A 27,441-nucleotide genomic window follows, 5' to 3' on the forward strand; every position below is an offset into this window, starting at 1 on the left:
AGTGCACACACAGAGGTACATTTGCTCCCAAAGGCCTCCTCATTCAGATCAGTGAAGTGACTACATCCGCCAAGGGAGACACTTAACAGGTTTAAAGCAGGAGAAATCAAAGCAGAGACAAAGCTGTAGGTGGAGAGGACAAGACTCTACTTACATGGCCAGTGGTATTTTCTTCTGACTCATCAGGGCTGAGAAAAAAACTGGACTAAGGAGTCTCCAGTGACCATGATACAACAACACCTGTAGCAACAGCAAGGGCTTCCTCCCAGAGGACGGGCAACAAGTGGCATTTCACAGCGACACTGAATTAGCCCTCGGGGACCTTGTCACTGCCCACTAAGAAGTGCAATCTCCTTGAGATCAATTGGATTATCTTGACAAGTGGTGTCCTGAATGAGCAGTGAACCGGTGCCACGCCTCCACACAAACAGTTTTGAAAAATGATTATTACGTATAGGGGTTTTATAAAATGCCTTCGGCCCTTGACATGGTAATAAAGACCGATGATCACAGCGACGAAAGAGTCCGATGTCGATCATCAGGCAAGTGATGTTTTTCTGCGACCGCGTACAACATGCGAGACTAACGATGCAAAGCATCGAGTGTCGAAGCAGCTGAAGCACACTAACATGATGGATGAGGAGAGGATGTTGCCACGTTGGGGCGACATGCATCCTATTTTTGGAAAATGACACGCATTCTAGATAAACATGATGGAGGGGAATGTTTGTGTGATCACACGACTGTGCCGCTTGTCATAAACATGTTATGCATCACAGAGGTTGTGCGACCCTGAGGAGGGGAATGAGAAGTCGTTTTTTTTGGAGCAGGAGATTGATGTAAAAACCGTTGAATGATGTTGAACCCTCAGGGGATACAGCTACTCCCGTGTAAGCACAGATTTATGAATCTTTGTGCACGCAGGTTGATATTAGATGGATTTACCACTGTTTAGCGGAGGCGTTCAAATGTGCAGCACAGAGATACAACAGATATCCTTCCATGTGTCCTTCAAGAAGCAGCATGTTTATAATTATACATTTTTATATCACACATTTTAAGTCTCTTCTGTCTTCAGTCTAATAATCCATCATTGATTCTTGTGAAGTTAATCGTCCATCTCAAACCGTCTATGAATAATGCATCGCAGCTGCCTTATTAATCAACAAGGTCCAAACCTGTTTACCTGCCATCGATAACTGTCGCTCTGTTTGGGAACATGCACAGTGCATTGAACACATCGCTGGTCACCTGTTGCCAAGGCACCTTCACCAACTTTTCTAGCAGATGGCTCATATTCCTCAGCACCACGTACCTCCTATAGAATGTTTGAGTGCAACTACAGGCAGAAGTGAAATATACTTATCTAACTCTATCTCATCCTGCAAGAGCTTTCAGAATACATTAAACATCACCATGGGATTTAATTTAATAATAGCATCTACTGTTTGACCATCAATCATCAAAAACATCAAACAATACTGCATATACTTAAAAGCACAAGGTCGCTATAGCGACAGTTTTATGGCAGCCTGTGAACAAATATCTAATGTGCTCACTCACTGATTTGCATCTATTTAATATTCAAACTAGAGTTCAAAGATCAATAGAGCTCAGATCATAAAGCCACAAGTCAAACATACCTGTTTCTGTCAAAGGGTTTGTTTCTCTCCCTCTCACCGACGTGCACCGGACTAATTCTCACCAATCTATAGGGATTAATAATTCACCAGTAATCTGCCATCTGATCCCCAGCACTGTTAAATATTCAAGTGGCAGATGTAGCTATACTCATAATGGCCTGCTGATATGAAGCGTCTCAGGTTGCACACAGGTTACCAGGAAGTTCCTGACAGTTGCTAGGTCACGTGATCTCTGCCCCCCCCCCTATCTGAACACGTTTGGCTGTCACTAATTGAGAAAACAGCTTCTTACATCTTCAGTGACAATAACATAATGAGCATCTCTGCAGCTGCTGCCGTGGTTGGAATGCATGTCTCCAGAAGTGTGCAGGGAAGGAAACATATCTACGTCTACATCACAGAATTTACATGCATTGACCCTGGATGTTTCTGTTGAAATCAGTTCTAAGTCCAATGGATCAAATATAACATGAACAATAGTCAAATGTATTTATATAAATGTATATATATAAAGCTTTTCTAGTCTTTATGATCACTCAGAGCGCTTTACATCACAGTTTTTACCATTAACACATTCATACAGTGAATCTATGTGCAGCACTTTATCTATCACACATTATTCTAAAACACTGCTGGTACAGGGACGATGTGGGGTTCAGTATCTTGCCCAAGAACACTTTAGTTAGTGGACGAGCTACTACCTCTAGAGACACAGCCGCCCAAATTTATATTTGTATATATTTGCAGTAGCTGTATGGGTTTCCATATTTTTGTGCTTTCTGCAAAATGTGGCTTCTTATAGCATAGAGACGGGCTGGGATGTAGAGTATATGAGCATATTGACAGAATATAAAGAAAGACAAACAAAGAAGAAGTTTTGGCAGAGTTCGTTTCATATCAGAATCTTTCCCTAAAATGTCGACCTGCTGTTCAAGACGAAGGATACACAAGCAGTGGGTAAGAACAGGACACCAGGGTTCCTCGATGGCAGTGCTCAGGTTTCCCTTTGTTTACCATCGACTGTCAGCGCCTGAAAAAGGTCGACTGGATCCGTCCTTCAAAATACTGTTCTGTCCTATATGGCCCTGTCAAGTACTTTAAAAACAAAATCCTACATCATAAACTAAACATACATATGACTGTAAACTGTGTAAATCCTGGGGTATGTGTGTGTCTATCTCTCGGTTTGGGGGTTAAGCTTGAGCTAAGCGATGCTCCGAGGTCCGGACGCAGCACAGGGACCAGACAGGGTCTTTCTCACCAGAAAACAACGCAAAGTAAAAGTGAGTAATCTAATTTTCTGCTTCCATCATACTCACACAATCCCACCCTCTCTGGTAAAGCCCTTCGGGAACTTGGTAAACCCTTTGGTAAGTCTGCAGAGAGAGGGGGAAAAAAACTCTCAAGCATAATCCCTTTTAAGGGGATATGAGGAGGCTTTGCAGTAAACCTCCAGTAGCCAGGAGTCAGGCCTAAAGCTCTGTGCCCTTGTTGTCACCCTGGATGACCAAAGTCTCCCACAGCCAGAGACAAACACATCTTTCTAACATTAATGCCTTTTAATCACAGAGAGTTTTGAACCAAATCTAACTCAAACTGAATCAACCGGATGAATAGAAAGACAAGACTATGATCAGTGTAATGACTCTACACACCTAAACCACAGACGTTATCTCAACAACTGTGATGTGATGCGCTGCAATGCTCCTGCTCGAGCACAACACAGTTAAATGTCACATTTTATAATTAAGGTTTAAGACAATAAATTGCATTTTGTTGAAAAGTTTTTTTGTGTCATCTGGACAAAATGACCACCACAATTTAGTGTTAAGACAAATTGAAACTGTAGACCAGGGCTCAATAAAGCAGAACCTGACCCTCACTTTTATTTCTAAGATCAAAATCAAAGTTTTAAGACTATATCAAACCAACATTAGCTCATATGACTGGATCTACAAAATGCTTGTGTAGATGAATTGGTGAAACTGTAGCCAACTTCAGAATCAGTTTTAAGAACAAAGAAATACTTTTATTTTCCATAGCTCCACAAGCTCATGAAAAAACATCAAATAAAGTACTTTATTTTTATTTTGTCATCCACTCCCAGTTAAAAGCGATATCCCATTGGAGCTCTTGCAGAACTATGAGGTACAACCTTAATATTTTTTTAACCTTGTTATATAACCTGTAACATTTATTCTCACCTATTGAACCTCTGAGGTCAGTGTTAACAATGATGTATTTGTGTGATTCGCATGTTACTTATTATACAACCTCTTGACTCTTCTGTGAAACTCCAATGAAAATTAGCAGATTAACACTACCGTATGAAGAAGCCTATTTTCAACAATGTAAAATAGTTAAGCCTATAGGGGCATCAGAGTAGAAGACAATGTGCACATGGTGTGACCTTGAAGGCCTGTGTGTTAGTGGGTGTATTGTGAGTCCTACCTTGACATTGCTGCCTCCGTGTTTCCATCTCTAAAATCTGCAAAACATGGGGAAGTGTGTGAGACATCAGCTGATCCCTGCACACTCCTGTGTCCACCTTCCGATGAGTCAACATATCCCATCACCAGAGTGTTTTACACTGAACTGACTTTAACCAACAGTTCTCTACTTGAAACTTACCCATGTCCACAGCAACATCTCCGAAACTGATTTCCCTGTTTACTCAGGGCAGGACTTTAATAATTCACAGACACCTGAGCCTGTTTGTTCAGCAGGACCGGAAGCTGTGATCTCACCTGTATCACCTCATACACACAGAGGTTTGTTCCTGTTTCAGCTTCAGATACTGACCTGGACCTGGAGGAAGTGAGAGCACGTCCAATGAAGCTCTGCGCAGCCCCATCTGCAGCCCCAGGATCTCTCTGCAGCAAACAGTCCCTGTGATGTTAACTGGAGAAAATACCTCCGCCGGTCCATAGTACCGACTGTTCTATCTTTGTCTAACAGGCAGAAAACCAGAGGCTTTGTGTGGCCTCCCGTCATTATCCCGGGGGCCTCACTTGTTTATGAAATTTCAACCCAGTTAGCCTGGAAGAAAAAGCTCAGTCACATGATTACTGAAGGCCAACACACACTATCTGGAATAACTTGAATAGCAGATTAGACGAATCAACCAAATACTTCCTGTGTAGTTTTTTCTCCTGGAAACCAACTTTTACGAGCAAGTATTTCAATGGTCTCACGAGCAGCTTCTGTACAGGAGAGTATCTACTAAGAAAAAAAATCAGAGGAGCAAGATTTTTTGTTCCATTTTGCATTTTGAGAATCTTGAGAAAAATGTTCAAACAACTTTGTTTTGAACATTTGCTCAACATTTCGAATTTATTCACAAAATACTGAAAGATATTTTCCTCTGATTCAGTTTGACTTTATCCTCGACATTTCAACTTTAATCCCGAAATGTAAAAAGAATGTTTTCTCAAATCTGACCCTAATAATCTTCTGTGTACTCCTGCACCTTTCTTGTGACATTTTAAAAATACGAAAAAAACGATTTACACAAGCTGTATTCATGTACATAGTCACATTACACGTTCAAATGATCCTATTACACGTCTCAATGGTCACAGGATGCATCTCTGGAAGTCATCTCTCTCTTAAGATTTGAGCTCCAATGAGTCAAATCTCACACGACACAGTTTGGGGTGGATCTTAAACAGACATGTGCCCAATGCAGCCAATATAGTGGTTTAAGGAGAACAAATCATTATATGAAGTAATATTTGAGCTTAATGGAGCTAAATCAATAGTGTCTTGAAATCATCTTTCCTGTTGTCTGTTAACATGTATACCTGCCACAAGGGACTCTCAATGAAGACATTCTCATAGCATCGATAGGCAAACAGCATTGAGAGAGAGACCAACACTAATAATATTACTGCATGAGAGCATTAAATAAAAAATATAATCATCTGGTAAATATAGTGGCGAGGATAATCTAAATGAATATTAACAGGCAGACTGAACAAATCTGGCAAAAGAAATAACAGGAGATGAATCAGTGTGTTTATATTTTATTCACATATGTTACATTTTGCATTAAATGTCCAAGTCACACTTTCTGAACAAACTCAGAAAGTTTGAATCAGCACCTACAGTAATATACTGTATTCTCTCTTCATTCATACAGGAGAACACACAAGAGCTTTCAGTTACTTTTACCCCCCCCCCCCCCCCGTTACTCATTGGCTATTTTGGTTGCGGTCATTTACAAAGTTGGTACTGCAAAACAAAGAAGGGAGGAGAAACTCAGTAAACAGAAAAAGCAGCATGCATGAATTCAAGAGGTTTTCAAGTGTTAGCTTGTTCCTTAAAAATTCCTCGATGCAGAATAATGTGGCCCAGCATTTCATAGAGAAAAAAAAACATCAGCGATATCAGCAGTCTGTGCCGTTTATCAATCAGAAGAAAAATGATATTTCGCAGGCACTGGATAAATCTCCTCCCCTCCAGGAAAACACAACAGATGATAATCATAAAGAAAGTAGCTAAGACACTTGAATAATGGTGGCGCAAAGGATGTCATGCACAGTGTAGACCAGATACTCAAGTTTGATGATCTTGTAAAGTTGGAATGCAACTATAAATCACAACTAGATGATAGTTATCACAGTAAATGTCCTGTGCTGCAGTTTTGACTCGACAATCAAAAAACATCAAAAGGAAAAGACGTTTATTCTGACAGCACACAAACATGAGGCGTATCGACTTTTCTTGTCAAAAGCAACTAAGATTTCATCGGGTTTCAAATCTTGAGAGAAAACATTTCATTTCTCATTTGGAGTTCAGCTCTGTCAATGCAGCAGGACACCGAAGCAACAAAATATGCGATTCATTCTGGGGGTTAGAATTCAGGGTTTTCTGTGAAGCAGTGACTGTGACTTTCAGACAGGATGTGAGTTTAGCTCATAGACTTTATATAAAGATGGACGACATGACAGATCCCCAAATGTGGGGCCACCCCCTGGTGGCTGGCTGCTGCATAGGCCTTTAAACCTGCCACCTCCATGTTAGAAGATGGCACATGGATCAAACTATAAAGTCAAAGTTTTTTAAATGATGCACTCTGTCATTTTAGGTAGTTTTTTATCACATTGATGTTTGTTCAAGTGATGATTTTTCTGCTGTTGCTATTAAAATGGGTTGAAACGTCATAACTGACAGCTGAAAGTAACTCGTGAGTGGTCGGGCGGCTCCACACCACAGTCACTACCACGCAAACTCTGGCTCCAAATGACGTCACAAGATGGCTGTATCTGTATCAAGAATATTTAAGCTTCATTTTTGTACAACGTGAGGAGGTGGAGACATGTCTACCATCTTTTATACAGTCAATGGTTTTGCCATTTAAAGAGATGGTTTCTTCTTCAGAACCAGCCAGACACAAAAAGAGCAGATGGGGCAGGACTATGTTAATTGTAGAAATGAAGCGACCGCATACCTCCATAAACATTAAAGTGAGTTTGAGTCAACGTTCCCAGCCACCTGCTGTAAACTCAAAGCACGACCTTAGAAAAGAAAAATCTTCACAAAAGTTAAAATTACTTACTTGAACAATGAGCAGCAGCATTTATTTAAATATCTAAAACTTTTTCCTTTTTTTTTTTTAAACAGCAAAAACAAAAAAATTAATTCCTGAGGATGGATTGCAACTAGACCCATTAAAAAAAAAAAGAGTCTTTGCTCGTTTGCAAAAAAAACTCTAGTGTGTTGATGGGTGGACTTGTCCTGCCTAGACAATGAGTGCAAAAACATCACTACACTCATCAGGAGCTTGAAACTCATGCCAGCACAGCAGAGCACGTTTTGATAAATAAAAGGGATATGCATCAACATCAGACATTTTGCAAAAAAAAATTTAATCAAACTTTGCAGGGACTTTCAGCACTCTCTACCCATGTTGTTTTTAACCCAAATAAATATGCAAGGCTTCAAAAGCTTGCTCCAAAACCAATTTCAATTTCGGGCAACATTGTGCTTTTTTTACTTAGATCTCATCAAATTCATTTTTTTCCCTGTTGAAAACCACACAATAAATCACTTAAACACACACACGTGTTAATCTTTAGGCATGATTGTACACCAAACTTCACATAAACCAAGGCTGTGGCAGCAAAAAACCCTCACCGCATGTTTGTGTTTATCAAGTTAAAAAGTCCCACATATTTTGATCGAGAGAGACACATGAGCCAGGAAAAAAAAATCCTTCTTCGTTCACGGGTTGCTGTTTTCTGTGGACTTAGGAAGATCTTAGAGTCCATTATAGTGAGGCCCCCAACGCTTATTGATGTGATCAAAGGTGTGTGAAACCCACTGCTGCTCCAACACTCGATACCTCTCCTCACATAAGAAGAGAGGCTTGCCACGGCTGGAGAAAGGCCAGAGGGGAAAACAAGAGTGAGAGATGTGTTTTCACTGCAGCAACAGGTATTTAAAAAAAAAAAGAAAAAGCTGCGTCTCAAATTTCTGCTGGATAGAAACCATGAGGGTTTTGAGGATGTTTTTACTACAAAGACATCAGCATGCATACTAATGTATCATAGTTTGCTGAAGTGCATCACTGTCCTTGTCAGGGAATAGTTGAAATTTCACTTTCTTGAAAGCTGGACTCCGACTACAGGACTTTTTGATTTAATCCTGATTTGGGGCCCCTGCGAATCAGAGGAGTAATCTAGTGTGAAACCTTGTTCAGCACCGATGTTGGGCCCAGATTATCTGGTAGTGTGAGGGGTCACAGAGCCAAACCTTCCAAACTGCCCACAGAATCATCTGATGATCCCCAACCATGTTTGTTATTTAGGATTTATTTTTGAGCGGAACCACAAAATCCAATGAGAGATAGGATTCGTCAGACAGTGTCGCCAGACAATGGTAAACATTCTGAGAGTAACGTTAGCTAGTATGCTTGGCTACTGTTGAGAGATATGACTACTGACGGTTAAAATCCCTCTTGAAGAATAGATTGAGTGCATCCCTCCAACCATTATCTCATCCACACTCGTTTAAACTTCTGCTTTTTGTTTATTAACATAAGAACAAGTTGTCGCTCCACGTCACTCTATTTTGTTTTCATGTGCGTCCCCATGAGGTCACTTGACCTGTCTCTGGATACTCTATTATTTTCTAATCTTGCAGTGAAGGCGTGTTTAAGATTACAGAGAAGAAAATGAGTCTCAGAGTCTCCTTATGTTCATAATCAAACCTGATTTCAAAATCCTCCTGTAGTGAGCCCAGCTTTTATGAGTTTTTTAATGTCACACTGGGAACTATCTCAGCATAGAAATGATTTCCTTAAGCAAAGTACAAAGTATGATGAACACAGTATAAGTGTATTAATATGTTTTAACTGTTTAAAGCTAACCGCACAATATCATGTCTGTAATGGCTGCATGTGATGTTTCCTACCGTAAATCTCGGTCCTCCTCTCCGTGAGCATCGAGGTAAACAGAACCCCACAGGCAGAAACGATGTCCGCGGATGATGATGATGACTGAGGCATTTATCAGTAGAAAGATGCCTGTAGCTGCGCCACAATGCTGCGAGTGCTACAAATGACAAGCAACATGTGAGTTTTACAAAAACAGAACATAACACTGTCAAAAAGCTGTGATACATGTCAAATCAGTCATTAAAGGTTTGGCCCTGAGTCACTTACCAAAACACATTCACAAATACCCTGCTGTTTGCAACACACGCCTTTGAGACAGACGAAGGCGCCACACACAAGGCAGAGCGCAGGGTCTTTTGGCACCTTTTTGCAGGCAGTGCAGGCCTTCCTGTGATAGTACTGGAAGATGATATTGTAGTTGTCAGGTAGTTGCAAGAGGCGAGGGGCCGCCCACTGAGGTTCCTGGACAAGCAATGTCTTCAGAGGACGAGAGAGACAAGAGTCAGGCCAAACCTATTTCGTGCACCACAGTCAGGAATGAATTACTTCAGACTCTCTATCATGAAACTCTTCAGCTTTAGTCATCGACAAAAATAACAACAAAAACCCTGAAGTATAAAACTGATTATGTTAACTTGTTTTTCCTTTTTTTAAATAAGATGAGGGGAAAATCTGAGTAGTTTATTCATCTACCCAGGTTCCACAATTAGCTGTAATAAATAACACACGTTAATAGATAAACACAAGTTTCCCTATATGTGTAATATCCAGGATGACTGCAGCTCTGAATCATGAGGGTGTTAGACACTCAGTTATTTGTGCAGTCACTCTCCTCAGAGACACAGCCATGGACCTTGTCAACCAAGGTTGAAACTAAAATTCAAAGTGTCTATAGCAGTTTACAAGGTGCCAAGTTCAAAATATGTGCTTTTGACACTGCAGAGAGTTTGGAAGTACAAGAAAAATAAAGCACTTATTATTATATTTTTCGTTCGCATTTTGACTGAAATTCAGACACACGCACCACTGACTGCTCAGCCTGCATCTGAGAGAGCCCCATAACCTCAGCACACCACTGCGTCACCAAGTCGAAGGCGCTGACTGCCCACTCCAGGCACGAGGCACTGTGCACAGTGTTGGAAGGCTGAGGGGCCGACGGTAAGAGCCCCACACACACAGCCAAGGATGAGAATTCATCCTCCTCCTGAAAACACACAAACAAGGAGAAGATGTCAAACTCATGTCTACTTTTATCCCAAAACATATATAAATATAAAATGAATGCACAGTATGGACAGAAGGCTCCGTTCAATTCCATATGTAACATTGATCATAAATGAGCCTGTAGAACGACACTGATGTTACAACATACCAAGCAGCCAGTGAGGTTATCTCCATAGAGATGATGCTGCAGGAGGCAGGAGAGGCGGAGAAAAGGCAGACAGAACTGCTGGAGGCTGAACTCGATAGACTGTGGGGACCACACACTGGAGCTCAGCTGGAAACAACAGCAACACTTGATCAATAACAGCAAACAGCTTGGTGATAACACTGTGATGTATATCTCCCCCTGGAGATGAGCAGAGATACTAGACCACTGTCTCTCACAGAAATAGCCACATGAGAGAGAAAGATACAGAGATGGGGTGGTTATGTTAGGACGCGATAAAGAGTCATTTTCACATCTCACCATTGACGTTTCTTCAGCGTTCACCTTGTAGACACTCTTGTCCTTGGAGAGCTCACTGATGGCGTGACTGAGCAGCGCTTCAAAAGATCTCTCAGCGTTTGCAGCCTTCTGTGGCAGAAATGCAGAATATTCAAACATTAAATATCAACAATATTACTTTTAATCGCGTCAATGATCGTGATTTGAATAAAGAAAACACAAAACTCTACTCACTCTTATACACCAAGCAAGTATATGCAGGTTATTTAAAAACGAGTAAACATGCTAAAAAAAAATGGTGATTGACGCCTTTTCATTTGCCAGTAGAGGAGTTTATCTTCCTGTTTTCAGAATGCATTACACATGTGTCTTCCTGTTCCTCCTCTCTAGTATAAAATCTGATTCACTGTAGAATATAATGACTTATGCAGAATAATCACAGGACAATCATTCTTTCCACACAATATAACATCTGATAAGTGTTAGAGACATTACTGAATGTGTGTTCGGATAAAAATTCAACTGGTTTGGTGTGTATTTTATAAAGAGGAACAGCTGCGAGCATTTATCAAGCTGAGGTTGATAGAATATAAAACAGCAGTCTTATCTCACCGAACGTCCCATGTCATAGATTTATGGAGGAGGAATTTCTAATCCATGGATTTCTTCTCTCCAGGCTCTGATCTTTGCTCAGACTTTATCTATTCTAACAACCTGAATTTAATTACAATGACGTTCTACCAAATATGGATACCATTCTCATCGTGGATTTGAAATCCATCTTAATGGCAGCCTGTGAATTCTCGCACTACAGTTTAATGACAGCGTAGTAAGAAGATACAAATCCAGGCCTCCATTATGGATGAAAACACTCTGCAGGGGGACAGTTTCAGCTATTTGTCATCGCTAATACAGATTTAATAGACTGAGGACAAATAGCCAATTAATGCAACACTCTCCAGTAATCACACTTTTCCAGATAATGAAGATCGATACTGTCGACTATGGAAAGCATATAAATGAAATCGGAAAGGGCTTAATTCATCTCAATACTTAGTCACAAACAATGATTTACTGGGGTTGTGGACGTACTGTGGTTCCAGGAAAGTGTTCAACAAGCAAAGAATGTGGACTGACAACATATTACAGTGTAGGCCTGAGACTGCACTGAGAGCACAATTCTGTAATGGTTTCCTTACACAACATTTTCAGGCTTAAGTGTTCAGACCACAGACTGTAGATAAAGATGGACCTCCTCCATCTGTCCAGAAATGTAGCCAAAATACCTCAGATACAAACACTGCCATCTTGTGCATTTGGAGCCAGGAGGGAGAATCGGTAGCGAGATCCGGCAGATATCCACACTCGACTAAACCAAACTTAAAACCCCTCTTTGATTTTTTTTCAATATGATGTGTGCTTTGCCTTTTAGTTGGGTCCATGTCCCAGCCATTAAGATGGAGGAGGCAGGATTTATGACATTTCGTGCAGCCAGCCACCAGGTGGCGATCAAGACAATTTGACTTCCCTTTTCTGGAGCTACAATATCATCTATCTTTATATCCAGTCTATGATTCAGAAATTATCTTTATACTTTAGACCGATGGTTATTCAGCATTTCCTGATTTGAGTTTTTTTTACTTGCCCAGACCCTGTCTACAGCACTAACAGCTCTGAGCATTGCAGAGCATACAAAAGAATAAAGTGTCAAACTACTCTTGATACCAGAAAAGATAATGGGGGTTAAATTAGCATGTGATGATGAGCAATATCTCAGAGTCGTGTCAATTGATTTCACATCTACCTTCTTGAGTGCTCCAGACGTGCTCCAGGCCTGCCTCTCCTCTGGGCTGAACTTGGTGGACAGAGCAGTCAGAGCCTGGATGAACTGCAGGTTGTACAGCATCTTCACCACGCAGATAAAGTGTTCTACAAGAGATGGTAACACAGTGAGCACGTGTGATCCTGAATTTAAAAAGGTCCCTCCAGCATTACAAAGTGCTCATCATCCACAAGGGCTTAGTGTTCGATTCCCTTGATTGGATGGAGAGCCTGACTGAACAGTGTGCAGGATAATTAGCAGAGCATATCAGGTGGAAAATGTAGCCTGAAAGACATTTACATTTTGTACTGAAAAGAACAGAGTGGTGCTTGTTTTCTTCCACAGCAAAGTGGTTGTGTGTTGGTCACTGTGACATGAGTCAGTACACACAACAAAATTAAAAAAAGGTCATCCCTTTTAAACAACAAGTGCACTCAGGACCAATCATGACTCTCCATTTCTATTGCTCACTTTAGAAAACCCTTTTTTTTTTCTTTTTTTTTTTAAATGTCATTAATGTGCCTCTTATCCTCTTGAAACCAAAAATAAATTCTCTCTTAGTGTTTTTGTAAGAGCCAAACCAATATGGGTTTTTCAAGTCATATGCCAATATCAACATTCAGAGTTAAAAAATAGCAACAAATTTATGAAAACACAAACAATATCTACATATACTATTAACAGTTTCAATCAAAGGCTTCTCTTTCCACTAAATCCATCTTTGTCATGCTCCAAAAGTCCTCCCTGTCCCTGCCAGCGGTCAACCTAATTCAGTCATCAATGAGATGATCTGCCTGCTGCAACACTTCTCCCATTAAACATGACTGCAGTGTGTCAGGCCTGGTCTTTAGGGACACCCCCTTTCTTTGTAAAGGCCTAGGATGGAAGAAGACAAGTCAAAGATGAAGGGCAGACAAAATTGCAGCCCTCCCATCGCCTCTCTCTGATCCTCACAGTCAAAACATTAACAACAGGAGCATCGATAAGAGATGTGAAATGCTTCTGTCCTGCACTCAGCCCTGATTACGACCGATAATGGAGTTGTCCTTGTGGAGCAGCCTGCTCTCTTGTGGTGTCATGATACAGACAGAGGGGACAGTACCTTTTCGCAGAGGCTGTGGCATCGTTAGCACAAAGATGATCAGGAGGGATGGGACGTCTCGAAACAGCATGGGTACCTCAGGTCTCTCTTCATCGAAGCTGCTGTGACAAAAGGCCAAAGAGCTTTTTATTACATTGCATTTGAAATAGGCAACTGTCAAATAGATATTATGATCAAAAACTGGTTTCTTTACTTCAAGTTCTATCTATATGTTCATGCAAAAGGTGAAATAAAAGGTTCTCTTTAATTTAAATGACACATCTATTACGAATGTGGGAAATATTAGCTGCACTACTTTTATATAAGAATTAAATTTAAGATAATTGCCATCAAAGTAATGTGATAGCAATTTAGCATTCTGGTTATATGTCTAACTGCGTCTTTTTCTGTCTTGAATCTTTACTGCATGTAAGAACGTGCTATTTAATGTACATTTGATTTCTGTCAGTCATCATTGCAACAGTTTGTGCGAAGTGAGCTTTAACAACCTTTCCTCCCTGTTAACGTTGTAAGACAGCTTTTAGACCTGTTACTACTAAAGTGCTCATAGCCATACAGTATTCTCAGAGGAGCCATTAGGTGTGTAAAAATACTTTGTCAGGGTTTGAGGAGGGAGCACTGTCATTGACATCCTGAGGCGGTCAACCTGATCTAGCCTAGTTAAATAGGACAGAGTGATGTTTCTACATAGATGAAAAAAACACTGCTTTTGGCCTGTTTTTATTAGAGAAACTGAAGAGGAACGTATGCAGTACAGTATATATTCAGTAGTCGAACCGGGGTTGAAAGCTCTGTCCTCTTTCCTTCGATGCACAGTGAAATTAACTGGTGAGTGCTCTGGTAATGGAAGGTATTATTCTTTAAGTGCAGTTCCTCTTTTTCAAAACCCCTGAGGCCTTTCAATAGTCGAGTGGAGATTGGAAGCTCGTTGAATTGTCAACAGAAAGGAGACATGTAAATGGAGATGGCACGCAATGTGAATATGTAACTAGGGCTAAAAGACGTTGAGATGGAAACACATGGAGTGGGCCTTTTCAAGACATTTATTTGCTAAGCAATTTGAAACTATATACACAGCAAGACCCTTGCTCTGATCCCCTTTTTAAAACCCCTTTCAAATACTGCTGCTTTGACCTGGGTGTTAAAGTTATGGCTTATTAAACACTCAGATGTACAGGGATCGGCATGCTGGTGCGGTGCAGTTGTTTTCCTTACAGTGGATTTGACAGGGTCGTTTTGTTCTCTGCAGAGTGCCCGGTAATTTGCCAGATGCAGCAATTATTGGTATCTATGGAAACCACGCGCGGTCCCTTTTTATGTTTTTAGCTTGTCTTTGTGTGGAAGAAAAAGGCTGTTGGGGGCAGGAGGATATGGAGGTGTAAATAGAGAGGACAAAGTGGTTCTTTGATTGCATGTTTATGAGAGAGAGGAAAAGTGGCAGAAAAAGAAGCGACTGGGGAGTATGTGACGCGTGCAATCAGATTTATGGATGTACTGTTTGTGGAGGTGCTTAAAGACAGAGTAACTCACTCTGCCTCTTTGCTTTGTGTAATCTGAGTCAGCTTAGTCCAGGGGTTGTAGGCTGAATCAATGCTGTACAGACGCATGTGCATGGCCAGCACATGGAACAGCTGATCTGAAAAGGAGCGGGGGGAAGCAGAACACATCATTGTTACGTTCTCAAAAAGCTCTGGCAGGCACAAAACCAGCGTGTGTCTGTTTATCTCAGTGCCCATTGTCACAATCCAGCGGCAGCAACCAGAGCAGATGAAAAGGATGAAAGGGGTTGGCTTGAAGTGACTATGGGCTAATGGTTTGACTCAGATAAAACCAGACCAAGTCAGGTGGATGCACGGTGGCGCTCGATAGCCTTGAGCGAGTGTTTGGTCAGGTCACACCTGTTCGCTGTGAAACTAATGGGACATGAACACAGACCCCATGTGCATGCACAATCTCTTGTGTACACATTAGCTTTTAATAGCAGGACATTTCAGAGCCTCTAAAAACCTTTGCCCAGATCAAGCCTGTACTATAAAGGGAAAAGCAACAAATGCTTGACATTATAACAAACTGGATCTGTAAGAAAGGCATGAACAACTTTTAAATGTTTAATATCCAAAGTTAAAAAATGTCCTTGTCTTACTTATAAGTCCAGGAATAAATAAACCTTATTTTACTAACTGTGAACTCCTTCAGAAGGTCTCTTAAATCCAGAAATTCAAACTGCGTAAGTGACACAGATTAAAATCGCATCCCTGTTTGAAATCAGTGGCACTAAACCAATCACTTCCATTTGTTCTCATCTTTGGGTGAATGTAACAACGTTCTGATCAACCTAAACCTTTTTCCAGTGAGCAACACTAATCCCATTTCATTCTGTTTTACAGGGAATTATGATACTGTAATGCAGTGCGTCCAATAATCAGCTCTGCAACTTGGCTCGTCAATATCTGGAGCAACACTGCCCTCCACAGGGTGACATGGACACAGCAGAAAAGCAAAAGGTGTCTGTTCCAGTCGCTGGTTACATCCCATTTGTCTCTGTGTCACTGTGGCTCGTTTCCTCTCTTCCCTCACCTCTTACAAGAAATTAACCTGGGAGCGGCAAGTGAAGGAAGGCAGGAAGGTAAATGAGAAATGAGGGGTGAATAATATCATGGTAGTAATTTCATGCTACTGACATTCCAAAGTCAAAATGTATACAGCTTCGGGCCCAAGATCTAATCACAGTTATTTGTCGCATCAAGCTAATTTTAATGGATAACTATTTTGTTGTTGAGTATGAGTTGAGTTGTAGTACTACAGTACTACAGAACACTCTCACTACTTCAGAATGCTCGCTCGTATTAAAGAAACATAACCTCCTTGGCTGAGGTAACAATATAGTATATTATTCTGCTTCCCACACTACTGAGACACTGAGGCACATGGGAAAATAGAGATAGTGGGAGAAGAGTTTAAGCATTTCCAGGGTAATGGGATGTGTCCTTTGTGCTGGAGAAATGTAACTGTCCTCTGCGATGAAATGAGTCAAAACACATGGAACGCGGACTCTAGTCTGATCCACCTGACTGGATAACATGCAGGCAGCTTCCTCTGTTATAGATAATGTTTCTTCTGTTCCCTATGTTATAACTAATGATGAGAGGGGACTCCTGACATGTCCAAGAGACTGTTCAAAATGTGAAGAAATTACCTAAAGGCAGAATTGAGATGATATGTTCAAGATACCAAAAACATGTTTTGTGATTGACCCTACAAATTATAATCAGTTAATCTTTGAGTCTAAATGAACAATTGTGCCAAATTTGAAAGGATTCACTGGAGGTGTTCAAGAGATATTGTGTTCACAAGGCAAAGATTTGTTTTGTGAGGTAACAGCAACCTTGACCTTTGTCCACCAAATTCTAATCAGTTCATCCTGGAGTCCAAGTGAACGTATGAACCAAATTTGAAGAAATTCCCAAAAGGCGTTCTTGAGATATCGGGTTCTCAAAAATGGGACAGGTGAACAACCCAATAACACTCCGACCGCCGGTTGTCACTGGCACGGAGGAATAAAACTGAGGATAGTGAAATACAGCGGTCAACACCCTTCCAAGTACTGCAAGTCTGCACAACCGAGGTCAATAGGATTTGCCTTTAAACTCCCTGTACGGTAGCAGCCACAGAGTCCCAGAGATTAATTCAAATATTTGCAGTTAAATAAACCGAGGACAAGCTTTTTTGAGGCCGGACTCTGGAGCTGATTTCGCCCATTTTAGTGGAATTGCAGGCAGCTCGTCTCTGTGGTCCATCATATCCTCATCAGCTGAACAGAAGAAGTGCCTGCTGGGAAACAGGCTTAGGAACCCCATGGGCTCTCACAGTTAGCACACGTCTGCCTTTTTCCTTCAGATCCATTTCCCGAAGAAGAACGAACAGTAATGTACTGCAACTGAGTAAATTTGGCTGTCAGCGCGGCTACATGGTTAATGTAGCTCATAAATGGCAAACCTCTAGTGTGAAATCTCTTTTCAGCCACTCAAGGATGACAGGCCATTTCACTGCAGCAGCCACAACTTTGATAGAATAATTAAAGAAATAGAAAATGGGAGTGCGAACAGGAAACTTTACTTTGACACCTTATAGGTATATATGACTTTGTCTTGCCATATAAGGTCATTCATTCACAAATACTCTAACAATTAATTGAAGTTGCAGATTTTGATCATTAATCAATATGATAAATAATAGAAGTGGTTGATGCTTAGCTTTGATCACCATTTTCATCATTTGTGACACAGTCAACAAAAACATTTGACCTATTTGTCTGCTTCATTTACCCTGACTGCCCCCAACAGCTCACCTGCAACAGTCTCTGTTGTTTCATGCCATTGCTAATCACCCCTCAGTGTTTTTTTCTTTTTTTCTTTTAATGGTTCATTGCATTAACATTGAAGAATGGGTTTCACTGCAGTCACTGAAAAACTATAATCGGTACACGATGAGAAATAATTCAAGTCTAATTTAGCACGTACCATTATTATTTTATCATACACCAGACATACAGCATATGAATATTATTAGGAAAAGGGAATTGGTCACTGGGTTTACTAAATGTCTTTCTATTGTAATTATATTATTGTTTTCAGTCCGTACTGGAAACTATTCATTCTAATGTTGCATGTGCAGTGTTGATGATATCTAAAATGTGATGTAAAAATTTATACAGGATCCATAAAATGATCCATTAAAACCTAATTTTTCATCCTTGTAATTAATGATCCCATATGTGGAGCAATATCATGCTTATAGCACTCCATCTGACATAAAATATCAGACTCACCAAACACAGATTTAAAGGAGAGATTATATGAGATATAAAAGATAGGTCTTAAAGTACTTACTGAGACATGAGCGTTTGGCAGCTGCACTGGCTCCACCAGAGCACAAGTTCCCTCCCCGATGCACAAGCTCCAACTCCAGGTTGGTCCTGAGGAGACAGAGCCTGAGCATCAGTGGACAGCAGGTACACATGTGAAAAGACACAAACACTACACACAGCCCTTTAAAGTAAACTTCTCTCAAATGTGATCGTTTTCCATGGACGCTGCACAGCTGACTATGTCAGAGTTTATTTCTCTTGCTTTTAAAGAAGCAAAGCATTTCAATTTATTTATATTGCATATCAGTAATATAGTTCATATATATTTACATTAAATCTCAAAGAACAAACATTAGAACCCACATTCACCCCAGACAGAAACCACAGACATAGAAATGTAAGAAAAGACTTTCCAACTGAACTACTTATTTTTACTTGCCATATCCTGTTAACCTCCTTTCAATCTAGCTGTAATACATTTCCTGCCAAGCAAACAGGGTAATGGCCACCCAACAGATAATCACTGTTAATCAATATATCCTCTATTCTGTCTTTTTTTCATCTGTGGTTCTAGTCCAAATTTGCTGTCAACTCTGTGTTGTCAATTATTGTGTTGATGACCGAGCACAAGTGAATTCAGGTAAATTATTGCTCTCATGGGCCACCATGCTTGTGTAGTCCTGCTCAGTCATACCACCACTCAAATCATTGTTAGGGCAAATACATTTTGATAAAATCCTACAGATTTACACAACACACAGTTTGTCTTACGTTATACCTGCACTTTAATGTAGTGAAACATCAGGCAGTGTCAGGGACTGCTTGCCAAAGAGTAGGAAGCAGTTATTGAATTAAATGAACACACACATCTGCCAAAGTGTGAAATGCAGGTGGGTATTAAAGGGTTCTTTGAAAATGTTAATTTTAGGAATATTTCATCTGTTCGTGTACTGAATTTATGAGGCATGACTAATAGGGAAGAATTGCCCTTTGTATTCATTTTCTAAAAGCAGTTATCATAAAGCATATCTTTAACGGATCACTTTCATTGTATTGATTGAGGGTCTAAGGATAAAGTGCCATATGCTGTGCAGATTGTATAAGCCCCTTGGGAGAAATTGTGATATTGGCCAATACAAAACACATTTGACTGGACTTATTGTCTCTGAATGCAAGCAAGCACAAAGGTTACTTGAGGGAGACACATTTTGGTGCAGTATTTCTTTAAAATCAGCCATAAAAGCAGATTGTACTCTTTTTGAGAATGGGAGTGTGGGCACTGGTATTAATGGTGTTGAGTGAGTATCATCATATTCAGCTTCTGGTAACGTGGCCTGCGTCTTTTCCAGTTTGATTAGGAAGATGAAAGATGCATTTCTAGTTAAGCCATTTGCCATTTAATGTGCCTGTTTTGAAGCAGCAATTCCGTATCAAATAAATGACAGCTTTCCAAGACTGATTTTGCAGAAGCTGGACCATTAGCATAAAAGCTGTTCCAGCTACGGTTCACTCATAATCCTCAATGTGCATTTCCCATGCAGATCCAAACACATTCTACTCCTGAATTTTAATTCCCCAACACCAAAACAGTGAAAAAATAAACTAAAAGCTTTAATAAAGTACATAGATGGCGAAAACAGATAGGAATTACTAAAATGAGACTGATCTTAGCCCGTTTTCATCCTGCCACTGGCCATTTCTTTATATAGGCTGGAAAGGTGGGGGCAAATCCTTGGGTTTCCTGGGAGAAAAAGCAATTTCACATAGATAATGCCGCCACGGTGAAGCTCCATCTGGCTTTTGCTGATAAGAGCGCCCCTGTGACAGAGGAATTTTCCACTCCTCAGGCAATTTGCGTTGTTCATTGAACTTCAGAGAGCCAACAGGCACCCAGACGTACTCAGGGGATGTTTCTGTTCAGGGTGGAGGGCTGAGGGAACCACAGTGTTGGGTGGGAAAAAAGGTCTCAATGGCTACGCTCCAGGAAGAGAAGGGCAGGGCTTTTGGAAAGGGAGTGGTTTGGACTTAATAAACCCCAAGGTGAACTGAAGGCCGGTCATTTCTCTTACCTGTGTCCAATCTGTTGAGAAGATACAAATACATGAGAAAGGGACCAGGTAATTTTCTTTCCCAAGATTACACGCCTATTCACCAGAGGATAGAGGGGGGAGAACTGCAACTGCGTTCTCAAACTTAAATGATCTTTGTCCACACAAGCATCTCGGAGCTGTATCAGTTTTAATCCCTGTCCTCATAAACCTGAAAATGTATATCGCTTGCAAGCGTAGACAGGAAGCATTTGGTTGTTAGTTGTAGAAAGAGCTAGATGACAAACTAGAAGGAGCAATTGCGAAAAGTAAGTGCTATTGTATAATTGCTAATGGCTGTGGTAAATTCTGCTTTTTACAAAAACAACAGGGTCAGCAACGCTTGTAATTGATTATCCACTTTAAGTTCTACACTGGTTGTTGAGGCTGAATCCTAGTTGTTTTCTTCCGGTAGACGAATCAGCAAAAGCTACGTTTTGACCAGAAAGACCCATTCAGCAAATGGGTTTGAGTGTCTGTGTCATAATTTCTAAAACATCTCAGACTACATCACAGCCCCAGAGTTTTGAAACTCTAACAGGATCAGCTTGTCCGAACTTGTCCGTGTTAGCAGCTCTGTAGTGTAGATACCAGTTGTATACGTAGCAAAGGTGAGGCCTTTGTTAAACAAAAATGTAGTTGTATGCATGTGGCCAAGCTTATAAAAGACAACTGGTCATAAAATTCAGACACAGGACGTATAATAAATTCAGTTACATGTCTCCTCATAAGTGGAGAAACAGGCAAATGACACAGCAAGACTCAATACAACTTCAATGCAGCACATAGCGGCGAAGCTGCTAATGCTGCTTAAAGAAAACTCTTGAAAGACTTCCAGAACCAATACAACACTTAAATGAGAAATATGAAGAAAACTAATCAAACTTCACAGCTCTCTGACCAACCGAGAAAAAGGGAAAAATAATCCATAGACTTGCTACAAGTTCTATGCAACAACTGCAATATTGAATTTCAGTTCCAGTTGAAGTAAAAAAGAACTTGAACACTGCAGAGGAGACACTTCTGTCTTTTTTCTACAGTGGCAATCACTGTTATTGTATAAGAGGGGCTGACCTTAAGAGTCAAGTTGAAGAGCGAGTTGGCATTTATTCCTCTGGTCGCAATAGTCAGTGGTGTGTGACTGTGTTTGAGCACTGCAGACAGAGAGGTCAGTGGCCACACAGAGCAACTCAGAGATAACCCAATACGACCTAGTCATTGCTCACAACTCTGACAGCACATGCACATGCACGCACTCTCACAGTGAGCGAGTGGGCGTGTTGATGACGTTTCTAAAACGTGACAGATGCAAAACTGAAAAAAAATAAATACTACAAATACACGTAGAAGAAGCCGAAGATGATGTTGACTTGGAAACACAACGAGATCTGAAAGCTTTTGGTGATAAGGGCGACACTGTTGTTGATGTGCTGCAAACAAAAACACAGGATTTCTGCAGCGGAATTCTTAAGTTAAGTCCGGCCTCCTGCATGCTCCGTCCAGGTGTCATCCCTCACCTGAATGCTCAAGAGATGTTCCTGTTTTTGTGAATGCACCTGTCCCAGTCACCTGCTGCGTTGTAGTGTTGTACTGTATTCTCCTGTTTTTATGATCCTCTATTTTATGAACTCATGATCTTTCTCTTGTTTTGCCTGCTGTTCTTTAATCTCCATTTTTCTTTTCAGTTTAGGATCCATATTCAGTCCATCCACACTGCCTTGTGGAATGGGAAAGGACACATCATATGTGTATGTACAGTATGTATGATATATACACATAGCAGAAATAGCCTTTGCTCAACTCCTTCTATGAGATCCTGGAAATGTCCAAGGCCATGTTGGAATATAAGATCCCATCCTGTGCGCTCTGGGCTTGTTCCAGGGTCACCTCCTAGTTGGACACACCCCATGATCCCACAGGTATTCTTACAGTACTAAAGATTTTGGTTCTAAAACCACAAAAGAATCTGCCACACTCATAGTCACACTGCATCCCATCTAATCTCCATGTGACTGTGCTCTTACCTTGCCACCGAGTACATGAAGAGGAAATCGTTGTCAGGAGAGCCAGGGTTCTTGCCATAGTCCATGTATTTCTTCTGGGTGGTGTTCTTGATGTCTTTGATAACCAATTCCATCTCCTTACTTAAGTTGGACTCCGTCTTTAAAAAATAGGAACAACATGAATTCAAAATTCTGCCGGAATGAACTTTAGGAGTCTAGCCTGAGCTAAGAACTTACATTTTTCATCTTTCCAGAAACCCGCACAAAATTATAAAATCACACTTATGCCCACAACTTCCTTGTAATGTCAACCCGTGACAAGCTTTAAGGTGGAGGTATTTACACCAGTTTAAACCAGTCTGTAATCAAAGACAACTCATCTTTCCATAGCAACTAGTCTCAACTTTGTTTATGATTTAACTTTAATGATATGTCCATTAGCAGTTTACCCTGCAGTTAGTAATAAGTAATGCAATGATTTTTTTAGAACACAAACAAGTCATGATCATACAGATCATTATGCCTCTTGCATACAGAAACTATAACTACTACAATTAAGAAGGGAGCAGTCGTACTTCAAAAATGTTTTTATGAAGTAATCTTGCATCAGGCAGGTAAGACTGCTTGTGGTTAACAGGAGCTGAACAATTGCAAGGCTAACACTAGGAAATCAATGTTATTTTGTCCGATAGTATAGTGACAGGTACACTGAGTACACTGAATACAGTAAAATCTAAATTGAAATGAATTGTTACTGAACCCATACAATACTAGAACATGCTGTGAACAATTATTAGACTGATTAAGTTTCTATAGTGATTTGTGAAAACCTGGAACATGTCAAAATCGACTGTGTGGTCCTTTAAGTTTTGACAGTTTTAAAGGCTGCACATTATTTGATTTGGGCAATTCTATCATTTTTAAGCATAATAAAATGCATATAGCATAGTGCAAATCATGAAAACTGTAGCTTACAATATAAAATGAAAATAGACACTTTTCCATATTTGTCCCACAATCAGAGACACGGTGTTAGTTTACGACTGGATCTAATAAACACTGACACCTTGAGGAAGGCAGGTGCTTGATGGAACAGGAGATTATTTCCTGAGAGAATTAACCGTCCTGTTCCATTTGCGTTAGTGGTCAACATCCCCTGTGATTTGGCGTCAGCTGATTGTTTGTTCTAATTACAATCACTGTCTGTTACCACCATCCACGGATTAGATGACTGAGTTACAAGCAAAGCTGTGCAAAACATACAGGATGCTTTGATGCATTTAGTGATAAACCCCAGGATTTATTGTAAAACTTACGGGAAAAGGGCCGAGTTTCTCCTGAAGATCTTCTACCTCCTTCACAAGCACACACAACTTCTTGTTTGTAGGTGCGTGCCAGGCACCGCCCTCTGTGCCCCGCCCGGGGCGACAGGGAAGGACACTGTTAGCAAACTGCCGACAGAGTGGGCATGTAAATTCACCCTTGTCAACTGAGAAACCCTGGAGCACCTGGTCGTTCTGAAAAAAAAAAACGCAGGAAAGTTGAATTTGATTGAAACTTCAAACTTGAAAAACATTACTCAATTTCTAATAATTTGACACAGATAAGAAATTAACCTGAGCAAGAAATATTGACCACAAACAAACAGTTTGACAAAAAATTGTCTGATTGTGAATTGTCTGTTGTCTGATCATATAACAAGGTCCAACATTGATCTTACCCTCAAAGACTCCATGTATGACTTGTGGCAATCTATGTGCAAAGTGTGTCCACAGGTCTGCACGTAGACGCCTCCATCCCAACCTATGGACACAGACTGCAGACAAGAACTCTGCAAGATTCAAAAGAGAAAAATGCTATAAATTAGAGGATACACATTGGTCTGTCTCTGGTCTGTCTCTGCTTTGTGTTGCTGAATTAGCAAACAAAGTAAACACTATATAACAATGTGAAAATAAATTATGTTATGTTATTCTGCTGTGTTCACAAGGTGTTTAAAGGAAAGCTTCTTTTCTAAATGAGTAAAACTGTCATATTTGATTATATCCAAGGGATTAGTGTAATCATTATAGATTTAGAGTTGGTTGCATCAGGAATTGTAGGCACAGCAAATGAAAATAGTACTATACAATTACCATTGCATTTTATGACATATATTCATTAAGAGGACCATGCAACATCCTGCAGTTACTTCAGATGTTTTTTTTAGCAAATTTTGATGCTTACTCTGGTGATATTCCATTAAAAAGCGAGAGTCAAGAAGCAGTCATGTTGTGTACATGAAACCATGTCCCTAATAGTGTTCTCAGCACTTTCAGCCCCTTTTCTCTCTGGTATAAAAAGGTATTATCATTATGAGTGATACACCCACATCTTTGAAGAACCGTTGCATTAGTGTCAGCCTGACATCATGAGCCACTCCACACGTGTCTGCAGGATAGATATGCTCTTCATCACTCGTCGGTAGCTTCTTAGCCTCCTGGTTTTTGCAGCGATGCCCAAGCACTGAAAGACAATCAGCAACTTACGATTAATTAAACTATTGATTAATCTGTTGATTTCTTATATATATAATATATATAGGAGAACAATGACTTATGCATCATAATTTACCAAATCACAAAATCACATCTTCAAAATAAAATGTATTTTGCACCGCTCACCAGAAAAAAAGAAACGGATGATATTTGAATTTCAACTATTGGTTATTGAACTACTCATTTCAGCCCAAGACAATATGGTTTTCTATTACTTTTCAGCATACCACATGTTCATGCTTTTGTAACACAATGAAATAACATAATAATAACATCACAACATGCGCAGCTTTCAATGACAATGGTTTCAGGTCACCGGAAAGGACAATGTAATTGTAAACTATAATGGACCTGCTGTCGCTGTTGGGGGGTAGATTTTACGAGATGTTTTTTGACATTGAGGTCAGAGCCTTTTGAAAGGTTTTACAAGGTGACTAATTAATAATCAAAAACACCATTTATCTGGATGACAGTGAACGATCCTCCCTGTCCACAAAAGTGGGAAAGAAATTACCTCTTACAAGAGCAGTCTCCATGTTCAAGTGAGCAGGGATCAACATGAATGATTAATGAGCCAATTAAAACAAAGCTTAACCTGCCTATTTAACATGTGATTCACAATATGGTGGATCAAATGTGATAGGAATAAATGTTTCTGGCTGTAAATGTTGAAATAGAATGTGATGTTTGTCAAGGACTCATCCCGTTGATGTGACCCAACCAGGCTCCTTATTGCCAGCTATTTCTAATTGTACAAAAAAAATCTGGACAGTTAAATTGGAGGAGGAGGGTGCCAGGAAGTGTAGTACCTGAAGAAGCCTGCAGGAGAACTACTAGGCCAGTGGGACGGTCCTCAGTGGAAGGTCCACTCTGGCCACAGATGACACAGTCATAAAGAACCTCAGACTCCATCACTTCAGATGCTCCAAGATCCATGGCTGCCTCTGTCTCAGGGGATTCTGTCATAAAAATAAGAGCAGAATCTTAAAGATGTGGCAAAATATGGCACAATAGAGAGCATGTAAAATTATTAATACCATGAACATGAAAGTTTAACAATGGGATACAATAAAATGGCTCAAATTATTACTCAATTTTGAGAGTATTCTGAGTGGTTTTATTTTGTGTTGATGATCTCTCAGCATTAGGTTCACGTGTGAGTGGGCGAAAACATCTCGACCATGAGAAACACAAACACTTAGAGCTAATGCTGTCTGAAAAGTTTTCATGTGGGAAAGACAGAAATAGAGGGAACAAGCTAAGCCATCATTCGCAAAAATACCAAGTTCACTCTGAAAACAATCAAGCGTAAGAAGCTGCTGCTTATGTTGAACTTGTGTCGTAAAGAATTTAAAACCTATGCTTCTCTACAACATTTATGGGCAGAAGAATAGGGATTGACAGCCAAAATAGGATTTAAGCAATGAAATATATACGTACAGTCTATATGTCAATACTGAGAACATAAATAAATGTGCTCTGTTGCTCCTATTTGCGTGATTGCCACAACACTACAGATTAATTACTGATGTGAAATTAGTTTTAAATGTTAAGAACTGTGTTCAATTTGTGCAGCATGTATTGTGTAGAAATGTCAAGCTGTGTTGGAAATTGATTTATTGCTTTTTGGAATAATATGTTCTCAGGAGAGGTCACTGTGTTCCTGGGGAAATGAATGCTGTTTGCATTAGATGTCAACGCTACAGCTTTAGCCCCTGGCCATCCCAGTACTCAGAGGCATGCACACCCACACAAGGTAAAATGACAAGGACACACAGACTGAGGGTGTGCTGCAGTTTTATGCTTCCCACAGCATACATTTGTGATTCTCTTTTAAGTTTTGTAATCATGTAATAGATTAACATGTTTTTAAATGTTAAGTTGTTCTATGCGATAACCTTTTATGCCAATGATAACGCACAACACTACTACTACAACAACTAAACTACAACAAACAGACCGAAAGAACAGTAATTGATCTGAGAGGAAAGGTTTACACAATTAATGATCCTACTTATCTCTGTTTAGAATCACATCCACAATACTATGGCACAAAGGATTATTTCTTTGGTAGACGGTAGTTAAAATGAAAACTTGTCACAATGAGGGCCTGTGTATTATTTCAAGTAACACAGATACTGATTGGGAAAATGTAAAAAGCACATTTCTTAAAAAAATCTCTCAGACATATCTAACAACTTGGGCAAGTAAAACACACAAAAATGCGATTAACTAATGACTATGTCCGATTGTTTTAAAATGATGTCTCTATAATCTAATACCAAAAACAAATTACCACTCTGAGATTAAGT

General features: G+C 40.1%; 2 protein-coding genes across 17 annotated transcripts in view; both read right to left on the minus strand.

Annotated features, from left to right (window-relative positions):
- Positions 1 to 4,629, minus strand: part of myo3b (myosin IIIB) — a 61,650-nt gene extending 57,021 nt beyond the window's left edge. For 3 of the 11 annotated variants that reach the window (XM_069533033.1, XM_069533026.1, XM_069533028.1), the window contains exons 1-2: positions 4,446 to 4,621; positions 4,095 to 4,131 (exon numbers count right to left, since the gene is read on the minus strand). In XM_069533033.1, the coding sequence (XP_069389134.1) occupies positions 4,095 to 4,131; positions 4,446 to 4,497 (89 nt within the window). In that variant the 5' untranslated portion in view covers positions 4,498 to 4,621. The other 8 variants (XM_069533025.1, XM_069533030.1, XM_069533029.1 and 5 more) reach the window with 8 other exon arrangements.
- A 1,023-nt stretch (positions 4,630 to 5,652) lies between these two features.
- ubr3 (ubiquitin protein ligase E3 component n-recognin 3) overlaps positions 5,653 to 27,441 on the minus strand; it is a 38,841-nt gene continuing 17,052 nt past the window's right edge. For 2 of the 6 annotated variants that reach the window (XM_069532245.1, XM_069532247.1), the window contains 15 exons: positions 25,939 to 26,088; positions 24,964 to 25,097; positions 24,313 to 24,423; positions 23,909 to 24,109; positions 22,614 to 22,750; positions 18,525 to 18,610; positions 15,166 to 15,271; positions 13,636 to 13,736; positions 12,516 to 12,640; positions 10,733 to 10,837; positions 10,415 to 10,540; positions 10,067 to 10,246; positions 9,310 to 9,519; positions 9,060 to 9,199; positions 5,653 to 8,022 (listed from right to left, as the gene is read on the minus strand). In XM_069532245.1, coding sequence (XP_069388346.1) covers positions 7,905 to 8,022; positions 9,060 to 9,199; positions 9,310 to 9,519; positions 10,067 to 10,246; positions 10,415 to 10,540; positions 10,733 to 10,837; positions 12,516 to 12,640; positions 13,636 to 13,736; positions 15,166 to 15,271; positions 18,525 to 18,610; positions 22,614 to 22,750; positions 23,909 to 24,109; positions 24,313 to 24,423; positions 24,964 to 25,097; positions 25,939 to 26,088 — 2,030 coding nt within the window. In that variant the 3' untranslated portion in view covers positions 5,653 to 7,904. Of the gene's footprint in view, positions 8,023 to 9,059; positions 9,200 to 9,309; positions 9,520 to 10,066; positions 10,247 to 10,414; positions 10,541 to 10,732; positions 10,841 to 12,515; positions 12,641 to 13,635; positions 13,737 to 15,165; positions 15,272 to 18,524; positions 18,611 to 22,613; positions 22,751 to 23,908; positions 24,110 to 24,312; positions 24,424 to 24,963; positions 25,098 to 25,938; positions 26,089 to 27,441 lie in introns of all 6 variants that reach the window. The other 4 variants (XM_020089931.2, XM_020089928.2, XM_069532246.1 and 1 more) reach the window with 3 other exon arrangements.

This window comes from Paralichthys olivaceus, chromosome 10 (genome assembly GCF_024713975.1).
Source record: "Paralichthys olivaceus isolate ysfri-2021 chromosome 10, ASM2471397v2, whole genome shotgun sequence".
Taxonomy (NCBI): Eukaryota; Metazoa; Chordata; class Actinopteri; order Pleuronectiformes; family Paralichthyidae; genus Paralichthys; species Paralichthys olivaceus.